Genomic DNA, 14306 nt, shown 5'->3' on the forward strand with positions numbered 1-14306 from the left:
CTCCCTTGGCTTTTCCTGGCATGAACAGATAGAAGAGTTTGGTGTGCCCCCAAGTCTTGCTGTACAAGAGCTGTGGGCAAACTACCATCCTGCCACTGTCACCCTCTCAGCACCAGTAAACACTTTCCTTGGAATTTTGTTGGAGGGGTAGCTGTTTACTCTGTACCAGTGAACACACACAAATGCAACAGAAGATAAACTTCTTCATGGCGTTACCATAAATTTGGTCTCAAGAGAACCCCCTAAGACTTAGTTTGAAGTTTCAGAAGGCAGGCATTCTTTATTGCAGCTGGATGCAGGGGGGATCATTCCACCTAACATGCACGCACTAAACCAAAAGTTCATCCTTTATATACCCTTAAATACATGAATATTCATACATTTTCAAGAATTCTCCACCTTTCTGCCTATCTATTACATTTGCATAATGCTGGCGTTGCAAAACTACACTATGCATGCATGGGGGTCTCGGGTGGGCATCGGTGGTCATTTGGGGAGTTAGCCCCCTACTCCTTTTTCCCTTTTATGGTCACAAGTCTTTTGAGGATAATTTCTTCTCCTTGGATATTTCCCAACTGTTGTCCAGCCAAGTTGTTCTTTCTCATCCACCTTGTTTGAGCATTTTTGCCAGGACGTATCTGTTCTCAAGGTTAGGATATTTTATCTGTACATTTTAATCAGTCAGGCCTTGTTAAATACAAAGTTAAACATTGCTTGGTATAAGAATTTCTTAATACTTAAGGTATAATGGAACGCTTCTCTTATCACTAATTGTTACAGGCCTCAACTTGCAGACACCAACTGCTCGCAGGCATCAGCTAGCAGGCACCAATGGACTGTTTTCCCCTTCACACTACTAAGGCTGTAGGAAGGCACAAGCATTATGAAGTGCCCATCAGCAGCCCAGCCCAAGCATGAAGTCATTTATTTCCCCTTTCACATCACATATGGCTGCTGCAGCAGGAAAACAACAAGGGAATCGCGACTTCAAACCAAAAGCGTTTCCACGTCAGATCTGTGTAAGTAAATGAACACTTTATTACACCCAGGGATGAGGTGGGGGGAGCCCAGGGCACTGCCCAGCCTCAGCGCCGTGCGAGGGGCAGGGTGAAGGGCACATGCTGCAGCCCCCAGCACTGAGGGGAGACGGGGTGGTGGGAAGGGTGGCCAGGAGTGTCCCAGCTGGGCTGCCAGGGCTCCCGGTCACCCTTTTGCCACAGATGGGAGTGGTGGGCCAGGCTGTGCCTCTCACTGTGGGAAGGGTGTAGTGACACCTCCTCTCTCCCACAGCCTCTGAAGTGTGCATTTGCTGAAGTGTATTGATAGCACTTTGGTCTTCAAAAGCAAAGTTGTGGGGTATCACCCACTATGTGAACACAACTATTGGACTTCTCTGGATGCTAATGATGGACAGGTGGCTTTCTCCTCCTTAAGTCACTCCCAACCCTACAGACATGACTCCAGGTTCTGATTTTCTATCTTCCTCCACACCTTGAGTGTGCCAGCTGCTTCGCTTCTTCAGATGAGAATTATTTTGTTAGTTCTTTATTGTTTTTTTTTTCTCTCTGTTTCATTTGTATGCCATCACTGCACTGACCATGAAAAATACTTTAAAGTGTTTTGAGGAAAAACAAAACACAGCTGCAGTCTCAGTCAGTAAAGAAAGTAAACTAAGCAGGTGTGGCCTCTGCAGACCTCTCTACAAAGCTGGGCAGCTTTGGGAATGGGATTGCTAGCTTCGTGTATGCCTCTGGGAAGACAGGCAGGAAGATGGCCAAAGTGCCTAGAGATATTTAGAACAAACTTGTAATCCCAGGACTAAGCAACATGAGGAAGCAAAGAACAATTTCACAATGTGAGACAGTCCATGAGGAAGGGAATGCAAAAAATTAACTATCTGCAGGTACATGAGACTTTTGAATTACTTGAATATAAGTGTGTATTTACCGTTGAAAAAGCATGAGAAACAGTTGATTTGCACCTTGATCAAAAGAACACATTTCTTAATGGGAAACAGAGCCTGTTGTGAAAAACTAGGAAGGTTCTCCCAGGGAACTATGCATATGACTTATTTAAACCACATTTTGTAAAAAGAAATGTTTTGTAGAAAGAAATGTTTTATATTTGCTCTAGCTTATGTGGCCTGGACACTTTTGAGTAGATTGTACCAGTAAGACTATAAAACCCTGACAGTAATTAGTAAATGAAACCAGAAATGCCTCCACTAAAGACAGTTGCATAAAATAAAAAGTGAAAACAGTGTGAGATCAGATCTGGCCCATCATTAGATCCATAGGGGATCACCCTATGAAGTCGGTAGCAAGGTCACCACTAATGTTGCCCATCTGAGAACAATATCCAAAGAGCCAGTGGGAAGGGTCAGCAAGGAGAAACAAGAGAAAAATGTTACCCACCGTAAATGTAATACCAAAATAAGCCAGCTGGTCTGGGTGGGGCTTTTCCAGAGCTGTCCTAGCCTAGGCTCTTCAAGCTTTACTCATGTATGATAAGCCATACCTGTAAGTGGACTGGTAAGTAAAAGGCATAGGTGGGTGAATGGGCACATCACTGACTGCTCATCTATGGTGGGTGTGGGGCTCTCTCACTGGCCTGGGCTACATCAGTGCAGTGACACTGATTTCAGGAATAGAGTCCACAATTTCTTTGTATTTGGAAATCTCCCTTATGTTCTGGCAAGTTAAGTAGAGACATAACTCTGTGACTAATGCTAATGTTGCAGTAGTAAAATATCAGGCAAAAAATAGGAAAACCAGACCCACTTGCCCACAAGAATGATTTAATTGAACTTTCCGCTGTTCCAAAATAGGTATGTTTCACATCATAAAGAATTTTTCTGTCATGAAAATTATTTTTTTAAGGGGAGGGAGATTTTTGTTTGCAGCAAGCTGATTTTATTGGTAGGCAATTAAATATTTCTTTGGATTGCTGTTCAAAATTAATTACTCATTAATGTGGAAAAAACAGCTATAGTCTTGCTGTGGATTCAGAGGTTTCCAACTGGGTGCATCCAATTCCAAGAAGAAAAAAAAGACCTAGAAAGAGTATTATAATTACTGTCATACAAAAACCTGCTTCGGTCCAGATGTAGCGGCCGATACCACAGAAATGTTAACATCTAGCAGTTTGCTGCAGGGCAATGACAAATAAATCTTACATATGTATGCAGAATGGACATATTACGTGATCCTTCTAGAATCCCTTGGGTTTGTTTTCGTTTTTTCCAAATCTCCTACAGAAAATGCAAATTACAATAATCTGAGGTTTTGGACAGTGTCACAGACACCTCTGTATAAAACTTGGATCCTAACCTTGCATACCTAACCAACGTTGTCAACTCTGTACTCTCGCAAATAATTCCACTGAAAGAAATGAAATTAGTGGTGTGAGTAAATGTTAAAAGAACTGGCTCCTAATTTCAGGTTTTCCCCTTCAGCATACAAACAAAGCTTGTTGCTCCCTGATGACTTAGGGGCTTGCAGTGAGGACGGAGGATTGACAGAAGTGTCAAGTGTTAGGAATCACATCTTCAGAAGTTCAGATCTATTTAACAAGGGAGACAATCCTTAAAATCAGAAAATATAGTAATAATGATTACATGCTACGTGCAGAACTCCTACTGCAGTCAGTAGCAGCCTGCCTGCAGAAAGATTTCATTAAGTATCATAGCTAACTTCCCTTTTTCTCCCAAAATATTATGAATTTGACCAAAGTCTATGTGGCTTCAGCCTTAATAAAAAACAATAAAATTCTGGGATGATTTAGGCTGGAACAACCTCTGAGTGACTTGTCTAATCCAAATCATTCCATTTCAATCCAAATTGATTTCATTATCCCTAAGTCATTTATTTAAATAAATGGAGTCAGAAGAGATCACAGAGTTTAATTATTGGAAACACTGGTTGGCACTAAGTCTGGAATTAAAATTATTCACTTTGAAGTCCTTAAGTGCACAGTATGACAATACCAGTTGTCAAGGAACATTTTTTCCCTGGTTAAAAAGGACATGCTGAGCATAAAATGGAAAAATGAAACCTTGAATTATCCACATAAGATAACTCACTTTAATTCTTTTACCAAGTCATTTACTCTTCCATGCAGAGATAGGTGCAAGAACTCGGGCACACATTTCCTAAAATGTAAAAATCTGAAATGACACCAAACAAAAGTTTGACTGAGATGATTACGCATATTAAACAGTATTGGCCTCACTGTTGATGCTGTAGGAAAGCCAATAACAACTGTTCAACTGTTAAGACTTTAGATGGGTCATTTCCCTACAGAAGGGAATCAGGCTCATCAGACATCATCTGCCCCTGGTCACCTTCCTGTCCTTCATGTGTATGGAGCAGCAAGGTTTGGTAATGGTTTTGCATCTACTTTGCCACAGCTGACATGATGTTCTAAAACTGAGTCATATCCCCCCTCAACTTTCTTTTCTCCAAACTGAAGACCCTTGTCTATTTTTAGACACTCCTTGCAAGGCAACTCCTCCATCTCCTTGTTCAGTTTAGTTGCCTTTCTCTGCCTCTTCTTTAAACTCGCTACATCCCTCTGGAGATAAACACTGGTCTGTGGCAATGCAGTGAGAGAGATCCTACTGGAGTGCCATACCATCATTCAAGCAAAGTAAAGGCTTTTGGTTCATTCACCGATAGTTCAAAAAGATGGAGGAAAAGGAAAATAAGGAGTTTGGCTTGGCAATCTGGAAGCAGTCATGGCCATAGCAAAACAGAGAGAAAACAGTCGTGTATCTGCAGTGTATCTACAATGACTGGGCATTACAGTCAGTGAAATGGGCTGGAGTCCATCTTGCTTTGATATTTAAAAAGTAATAGTACAACACTGAATATGACTTTAGAAAAGTATCTGTGAAGGAAACTATTCAGCTGTTCAGCCTGTCCATTACTATTTCTTTAAACTATTATATTGTATATATATACAAAAAACCTAACCCTCCATCCACAGAGGAAACTGCTTTGTGGGTGCTGCTGGTATTTCTATTTGTAGATTATCTTATTTTGAAAAAAGCTTTGCTCTATCCAGACACCTTAAAGTACCACCTAGATTCTCCCAAGCAGACAGCCATTTTAAGAAGAGGTTTAGGACACTCCTGGAAGCAGAGATGCTGTTCTAAATCTAGTATATAACAAATTGTATATCAGATTATTTGCTATAGTTACAAGTAGTTTTCAGTTTCTCCTCTTGGCAGTTCTAAGTTTGCCACTTCCACTCATTGTCCCCCAAAACTCTGTGTACTGGAAAGCATTCCAGCAGATCATCTACAAAAAAAATAAAATTCAGCTTAGTATAACTTCTTTTCATCTTGCACTGAGTAAGGGATTATTAGTACAAATAGCAGAAAAGAAGAATGTTTATTTTAGAGCGCTCACCTCTACAGCAACAGTCAAAAGTTGTAGAAGAAAAATAATGAAGTCTAAATCTCTCTTCAGACCAGTTTTTACACAGAACTATTCAGGGCAACATCTGATTTTTGGCTAGAAAAATTACATGTAGATATGCAAGCCTCAAATCACCAAAACCATACCAACAATTTAATGTATCTTTTTTAATTATAAAAAAGTCCCCTCCCCATTATTCAAACATTAACAACTGATCCACTTAATACAAAACCAATTCCTCTAGGCAAAACAGTAGAGGAATGTACCTAAATAATAATGAAACATTATTATTGAAAATTGACTAATTGTTATGCTAACAGGTGTTCTGTCCTAGTTTCCTAGGCAGTATCTCCACACCACTGATACACCACAGCACACTTTCAATACACATGTATAAACCTGTCTACACGAGCCCTTCAGAAACAAATAGTACTGTTTCATTTCAGCTGTAGTGAGTTAAACAACATTGAAATTATGTATGAACTATGAGGGACATTCAAAATCCTGAAGCCTGTGTGGCATGAAGCAATACCAAAACAGTCTGTCCTCAACCTGAATGGGAGCTGCCTTGAAGGCAGTTCACCAGAAAACAATGCAAAGGCACTGGATTTCAGACTATGCCAGACCTTTCTGCAAATTCCTCCCACACTCTTCTTTACAAGTATAGTAGCACCTACTGTTCCCTTAACCCACTGAATCCAGTGAATCATGTTCTTATACAGCCAAGTAAATCAGCAGTCCAGACTGTCTTCCCACTCTCAGTCTTGAGGCTCCACATCACTTAACTTTTCCATAATTTGTATATCCTTTACAGCAAATTGATATACAAACAACACATTTTTGACTACTGTCATGAACATGAGAAGGCTACAGAATGTACGTGGCTCAGAGACCTCACTTCAAAGTCAGGGAGCCATCTAACCTCAGCAAAGGAAACAAATTCAGAGTCATAATCATTTGCTGCTTCCACCTGCTGAAGAAGGAAGGGATTTACCTCAGCTCTGGTTAACCTCTTTTAGGAACAAGGGCCTTACAGTGTGAGGGAGGCAGAGCTGTGAGCCTAGTAGCTCTAACATGATCATAAAGTGAGGCAGGGGCCTAATCCCCTTGTTCTAGCTGTTGTGACTGCTCAGTGACTAAGTGCCACTCCACTCTCCTATTAACTAACTCTCCTCAGAAATGAAAATAGTGCTGCCTGCTACTCAGCTCTTCTCCAGCCCATTTACTGTTTAGAATATAGAGACTGGTCTCTGCTTGTTTCTTCTGGGGAAGAAGATCGTGGGCCAGGTTCACGAGCCCCCCCTGAATCCTGACTGTCAGCTTCAGTAGCTGAAATAAAAATGAAGAATAAAAAAAGGTCAGAGTTAAACACAAACAAACAAGCCAAAAAACCCAAACACTGTTATTTCGGTTTGCATTATACCTGGTATCCATCACATTTCCAGACGTAAATTCTTAACGCAAAATTACTTTTGTCAATCCAGTTTGTTTTGCAACCCTGTTAATTCAAAGGTGCTTGACATCAAGAGATGCAGGTCTCCGAACTCAGATACTGCCCTTCACACAGCAGTTGACTGTTTCATCCATGCTTAAAGAAACACAGCAAGAGTGCTTCGAGTGGCACGTGTTGAAGCTGCACTGGAGCAGAATTATGAGGCAGACTCTTTTGCCCACCCATCCGCAGTGAATGTAGACCATGTCTTTTTAACACTCCCATGAATTCCCAAAGGCCCTGACAAACTGAGTAATCCCCTCTTCAAATCCAACTAGGGATTTTTATCTTAGAAAGTATTTACTTGACAATTTACATGAAAAAAATCCCTCATTTCCTCACAGTCGACTTGGGGTTTTGTTGTTTTTTCTGCAAGTTGTTTTTTTAGAAAGCCAACAATCAGGCCCTATCCTCAGATGCTGAACTGGCTCTTTTACTGGACATACCTTGTGTTTATTTTGTCAAATTCCGTAACCTTACTAGTCAATACTGCATGAAATTGTGTAACAACATGGCCTATACTTCACATCACTGTTGTAAACCTAACTGGCCTCAGTCATTCAACTGCAGCCTGCTACTGACTCCAATCTTTCTGGTAGCATGTTCTAGCGTTGGAAAATCTTTTTCAGACAGGACTTTTTTGTTTGTCTTAATCTCAGATTCCCTTCGGGACAGAGATCACAGACATCTCTTCTCATCAGTTGTCCTCTGACAGAGTCTTCTATATCAATTTTCCTGCAACAGTTTTGCCAGAAAGCCCATTTCACCACAATTCCATTTCACCTCAGTTCTGTTTCATCTCAGTTCTGGAGGTCTCACTGGAGGAGAGATGTTTCCAAGTCTACTTGCAGGTTTGAGTCAGTTCCTTTCTTGGGAAGAAAGACATGATGCAATCCTAACACATCCCCATGCACTAAATTACAGCTTTTCTTTTTTACAAGCATCTTGAATACCAGAATCAAATAATTATTAGTTTCACTGTAGCCTCCCTCTACATTTGCATCTTCTGCTGGCAGACTATTTTGTATATGACCTCATGAAGAAGTATCCCCCCCTAACTGGGTCACAATTGCAAATTCCTATGTATCCTGGAGCACAAATGCTATGTAGCAGAATTAATTTGTACTTTCTCTGTAGTACTAAGAAAGCTGGATTGTTCTCTGAGCAGCACAATCCATGATGCATTGTTTCCTATGGCTTTGTGCCTGGGTTGTGATTTCCCTAGTGTGTAATAAGGGTTGAGGCCATTAGATGGCATTTTGCTCCCTTGGGGGGTGCTCTCATGACCTCTCTTCTCTATGCAGTTGCCTGCTTTAATGATTGTTTGGCCAGTACAACTTCACTCTACCAGTACAGCACTGGATTTCCTCTGTTTTCCTCATGCCATACCACTACTTCTCTCCATGCCTCCAACGTTTGTCTGCTACTCCCAGTTCTTTCCCATTCCCGCACACTACAGCAGACCAGCTGCAGCTCCCCACAGGCTCTCTACCACTGCGGTATCCCCCAGATGTTTTCTCCCTCCAAATCACAAAACCCATTAACCCTCACATACACTTGCTGGTTTGCCTGCCAGCCCTCAGTTTCCTCTCTTCCCCTCAAAGTCAGCCCATATTATATGCACACCAGTATCTCCTACATGCTGCATTAAAGTCCTAACGCCTTTATCAGCATCTTAAAAAAACTTTAAATTTCTACGATGTCTGTCCACCCCCCACATTGCCATGTTCTTCATATTCCTCTTGTCCACCACGTTTCCTGCTTACTTTTCTTTGGCTTTGCAACCAGACAAGAAGCAGGTATGCTCTGACTGCTCTGAACATACGTGCCCACTGCTGGGCTGACTGGCAGGCACTTGGTTGTTGGCCAAGCTATACACACGTCAGTCAGAAACTGAGTGCAAGCTGACAGCCAGCCAAACACCATGACATGGCTGCAAACAAACCATTTTGTGGGAGGCATCTGTTTCCCTTGCAGATCAATATTGTGTAGGCCTGTGATCACAACAGATATGTTTGGCTGAAAATAACTAATGGGTTGAAAAGTTACAAGAGAACCAACATTAACAGACAATGAGCCTGCATGAACCTTATGTTGTTAAGAAACCAGGCCAAAACCCCTCCAACTTATATTTTGTCCCACATAACCACCATCAACATCTTTTTAATTCAAATGAGATTATTATACTTCTCTATTTCTCCTCCCTCTTATACTGGGGGATATTATAACCCGTTTCATAAACAGTTTATCAATTTTTTAGTCTCATGTTCAAGAAGAGAAATAAAGTTGTATTTATTTATGTGCATTTTCAAAAAAAAAATTAAAATAAAACTGGCTAGTCATTCATACAGTGCTAGTGGTTAATTCTCTGAGCAGTTCTACCCTCTTGTGGTCACAGCTAGCTGCAGCCAAATGAAAAACTAAAATATAATCACAAATATGACCACATCTAAGTACAATACATGAAAGAGACCCAAGAGACAGGCATAAAGACGTAACCTATGCCAGAAATTTAAAATCCTGTGAGATTCAATAAAACAACTTGAGAATTTGAAAATTCAATCTTTTACTTACGGCAATTAAATTGTAGGATTCTCAGATGAGCAAGCATGAATAATATGAATTTTCTATGTCCGTATCTTTTTTTAACATGTCTAAATTGCAACAGAGCCAAATAATTTTAAGAGTATGTCCTGCAAACTAGATATTTAGAAAAATATTTTCATTTTGAGAACATCAACAGATCATACTCTGGAATAGCTCTTGAGTCCTGGGGCCTTCAACGTCTGTGTGAGATTGAGGTGCTTGTCAGCTGGAAAGCCCAAGCATGCCAGGCTCCTTCCCCCAAGTCAGCCCTTCCAGAGCTGTACAAGTTGTCAAACTGTCTCGGGACTTCAGGATCTCAGTCCTGGCTTCATCACAGGGATCTGGGAACCCCTGTAAACTAGACAAAAATCAGGGTTTCTTGGGACTTGCTCCTCTGTGGTTAGATATTGAAACCATGTTAAAACTGGATCTCCCAGGGCTCATCTCATACTTCCTTACTTACCATGTGCTTCCTTGGTTGTTTCAGACACGTTCAGTGAAATGGGAGGCGAGATGTAATGAATCCCTGGCAGAAAGCCTGGTGGGATGAACTGAGGCAGAGGGGTGTAGTATCCTTGATGCAGATCTCCACCTCCATCTGGAATCTGTGGAAACACATGAAGCAAAGTATTTTCCATCTAAAGATTCTCTCCAGGATACATGTGCAGTATCAAACAATTTGTTTCGATTTTTACCTGTGAATATTACATTTTTTTGGTCCATTTTATGGCCATATGCTGCCATGTCCATGTACAGATCAGCATGTGCAAAGCCTGGGCAGTGTAGCATGCTGAAACTGAGAAGTAGCAGCTTCTCAGACTGCCCTTCTGAAGTCCTCATCACTTGTTCTGGTGTCTCATTAGAGCAGTTGGTTTCAAACAGGAGCAGCTCACCTTCACCACTGCCCTGGTGCACTTGACACTGAACAAGTCTGAAGTCTTCACACAACAGAGGGGTGACCTAGGAAAATCCTCCTTGCAACCACCTCCCTGCTAGTTACAGGTCCTCCCCTGAGCCCAGTGAAGCAGAGGTTCTACCCACACTGAGGGGCTGCTGTGTACCACAGGGTGCCCCACAGGCCTGGTCTTCTGTGATCGCCAGACCTGTTAGAGCATGATAAAAGTAATTCCATGTGCAAGGAGGTATTTCCATCCCTCAGAAACACCAGCATCGGAGAAACAGGAGCATTTTTCTCTTGATCTGGCCATGCACCCTGGTACAGACAGAACTTGTATGAGATCTTTCCATCTTTTTCAGGACAGTTAAAAATTAAGTTCAAAACCACACACAGCGATGGTCTAGACAAGGCATTCCCCAAACTGTGTGTATCTCCAGCCCACCGGGATAATTCATCTGGACCTCAGACTGCTGCTAGCCACCTTCTTTCTCAAAAACCCCTAAAATATGACAAGGAATTTCTATGCAAGCATAATAAATCTAGTAATCTTGAGGCAGATCACTCTACCTTAACATGAACTGATGAATTGTACTCAGTGCAGACAGAATTGGCACATGGCAGCTGGAAATCTGGTAATGTGCCCAACTGTGGTACAAAAACTGGACACTACCAGTTTATACAAACATGACAGCACTGAAAGGCACTGGGAGTCCCACCCTCACACCATTACAACTGACAGGCAATTTAGCATCTTGTCTGTGTGGTTTAAAGGTGTGGGCCCTATGATGCTGAACATCATTTTTCATCTGAAACTTCTGTTAACCGCAAGTTTTCCACCGTTTTTGAGAAAACAAATATCTCCAAACAGAAATATCCAACCATGTTGATTTGCTCCTTGTGGAAGCTGATCTTCCCCTGTTCTATGCAGCTGTGGTGCCTTGGCCAAGGCCTGACACTCTTCCCCCCCCCCCCCCCATTAGATTTGTCCTGTGTGGAAGAAGAGGAACATCCCAGTGCACTCTATGCTGGCACAACATGACCATATGAAGTGTCCAACTGCCATCATTCCACATGGCTGTGGCAGATGTTAGCAGGATATATAAGCCCCAAAGCACTTAATAAAATCTGCCCCCTTGCAAGTGCATGGGTTTGTTCTTCTGGGTTCAGCTCAGACTATTAACATCACCATTTGCTAATGTTTTCTTCAGCATAATGTATCAAAATGCTGCGAAGTAACTGATAATGGGTACTTTAACAGCAAGAAGGCAGTTAAAGACTGCGGTATTTCCAGAGGTAATTAAAAGACCAGCTACTTACTGACACAGAAGGTGCATTCCCTGGCCCACAGTTGCTAGGAACATGTCGGAAACCTCTCTGAAGTGGTATCCCTCGAGGTGATGGTGCTGACCTACAGGTTGACTCGTTGATGGCAAATCCCATGGAAAATGGGCGGTAAGGATACACTCCTGAACACCCAGGGTACACTTTTGGAGGTTCTCTCTGCAGGTATTCTGGGTTGACCATGTATTCTGGAGGAAAAGCAGTGTGAGCTAGGAAACAATGAGAAAAGAATAAATAAAAGTATCCTGGTAATTCTGTGGAGTTCAGTACAAGTAGCTGCAGGACCAAATTCCACTCTCAGGCAGGAGAATCTGGCCCTCTGATCTCATGCTTAGATCCTCGTGAATTTATTTCGTCATTTTTTAGGGAACTGAGTAAGGGTGCAGCAGATGATTCTGTAACACTGACTTATTTATCTTCTGCCTTGTGCATTGTGAAGCTAGTCCTTAGTACATTGTTCAGTGCATCAGCAACAGCAAAACAACCTACTTTAGGATTTTTAACTCTAGGAGAACTTAAAAATATACAAATAAGAGTTCTAACTTCAGTCCTATCTGTCACTTCTTAGGTTAATTTAGAGACAACAGGCAATTTCCGATGCAGGAATAAATTACTTTGTTTTTTATCTTGAATCTGGAATCTTATGTGGCCGCTCTGAAGTCTTTAAAAAAAAAAAAAAAAAAAAGTGGTTATTTGAATACAAATAGGGTCTTTCTTAACTGCACATCCTCCTGTTGGTAGAAAAGTGGAAGAATTTGCTTCAAGGGTATGTAGACTTCTGGAGTACTAGAATTACGCTATTTGTCCCTAACCTTTTTTTAAATTGGTCAGCAGGTTAAAAATGTTATTAAGGGAAAGACTGACAGGCACGTGTCATCCATAGACATCATTTTCTTAGGAAACAAAGCTAAAAAAAAGGGAAACAGTTATTGACAGATTAGGTGGGAATTAAAGATGACTGAAGTAAATCTTTCCTCTGGGCTTCTCAGAACAGCGTTTTGTCTTGCAGGCTGCCAACTCTCCCGAGGCTCAGACTAATGACTACTGCAGTCAGTAGGGATTTCTGTAAAATTACTATAGTAAATAGTAATAGTATGAAGTTACTGTAATAAATAGTAATAAACTAGACAAGTCACATGAAAGACTCTATTAAAGGAAGCAATTTAAGAGGTGACAGATCATGCAACTGTTCCACCTGTAAAATCTATGTTCTGCTCTTAAATACCAAATGCACTTTTATACCAAATGATCGCAGCCAAGTTCAGTTTTTGCTACAGGAATTAAGGCCAAAAGGTCTTTTTCTTTTACAGTGCTATCATAAAACGCTTGCTTCAGGCAACTGCAGCAGTAACTTCCCCATTTACCTGCCATCGCTGAGTTTTTTAGCATTTTTGTTGCTGGAGGCTTGTGCCTGTGAATTTATAAACAGTGAGACAACACTCGGAGAAACATAGACAAGCACCCGCAGTGCACAGTGGATCAGTTTGGTTTCCCTCCCAGACTAATTTCCCTCTCAGAGAAAAGCCACTTGCTTAAGCTTCAACTTTGCAGTAAGCAGCGAGGCTGAGCACATGGCTCCTGCCACTGCAGAGCTGCACGGCCCACACTGCAGACCCTGCAAAAGGGGAAATAAATGCAGGGCTGCACATTCAACATGCAAGCTGAGTACCTGTGTCCACTGAGGAAGGAAAGTGGGAGAGACAGCAGGAACAGCTCTCTGGGGAGCTGGAGCCTGAGGAACCAGCAGGTGCAAACTGCACAAGTGGCAGTGTTTGATGGGAGAAGAGAAGAATGACGATGGAAGGAAAGAGGGCAGAAGGGGGAAGGAGGCTCTGGGGACAAGCCCTTACCGTAGTCCCAGAAGGCAGAGCCGCTGGGAGGCAGCGGCGGCGGCCCCCTGCATGCCATGCCTTTGCTGTTTGCAGTGGTCTGGCTGCCCTTCGTCTCCTCATGGCTGCTCTGCTCAGGGGCTCTGGCTGCCCCGGCGGCCACCCCAGGGCCTTCTCCCGAGGGAGCGGGTCCTGTGGCTTCCTCAGCCGGGGTGTCGGGCACCTGCTGCCTCAGGGCCTTCTGGGCCGCCATGATCTTCTGGCGCTCGGTGATGAGGGCACACTTGTCGCACAGGCAGAGCTTCCAGCGGCAGCGCCCGGCATGGCCCTTCACCGGCACCACGAAGCCGTGGTTACGGCAGCGGGAGCACTTGGGTGTCCGCAGTGCCGCCTTCACCGCTGCAGCCTCCTCAGCCTCCATGGCACACCGGCCCTGCCTGGCACAGCCGGGCTGGCTCCTCCGGGCTCTTATATTGGGCATGGCCACTGCTGCCCCCGGCATGTAGCAACCTGGGCAGGCGGGGCAGGAGAGCCCATGGTGGCGGGTGGGGAAGGCCCCGCTCTGGGGAGCCGGGTGGGCCCCGCCGGCCTCCCCTCCCTCAGCCAGGTGGCTGCAGCTGCCCGCCTCCCCCTGCGGCCCCTTGGTGCGGGCTGGAGCCAGAGCTCAGCCATGGGGGGCTGGAGGCAGGGAGAGAGCAGGGGGAACGTGCTGCACCTTCAGTACATTCCCCTGTGCTGGT

The 14306-nt window shown here is 43.1% G+C and overlaps 1 protein-coding gene across 1 annotated transcript; it reads right to left on the minus strand.

Moving 5' to 3' along the window:
• Positions 1-6642: 6642 nt before the first annotated feature.
• DMRTB1 (DMRT like family B with proline rich C-terminal 1) lies at positions 6643-14068 on the minus strand. The gene is made up of 4 exons (XM_074908195.1): positions 13588-14068; positions 11714-11946; positions 9962-10103; positions 6643-6749 (listed from the first exon to the last, which is right to left on the minus strand). Exons 1-4 carry the CDS (start codon positions 14066-14068, stop codon positions 6643-6645), a joined length of 963 nt encoding a protein of 320 aa, XP_074764296.1.
• Between the last annotated feature and the right edge of the window lie 238 nt (positions 14069-14306).

This window comes from Athene noctua, chromosome 5 (assembly GCF_965140245.1).
Source record: "Athene noctua chromosome 5, bAthNoc1.hap1.1, whole genome shotgun sequence".
NCBI lineage: Eukaryota > Metazoa > Chordata > Aves > Strigiformes > Strigidae > Athene > Athene noctua.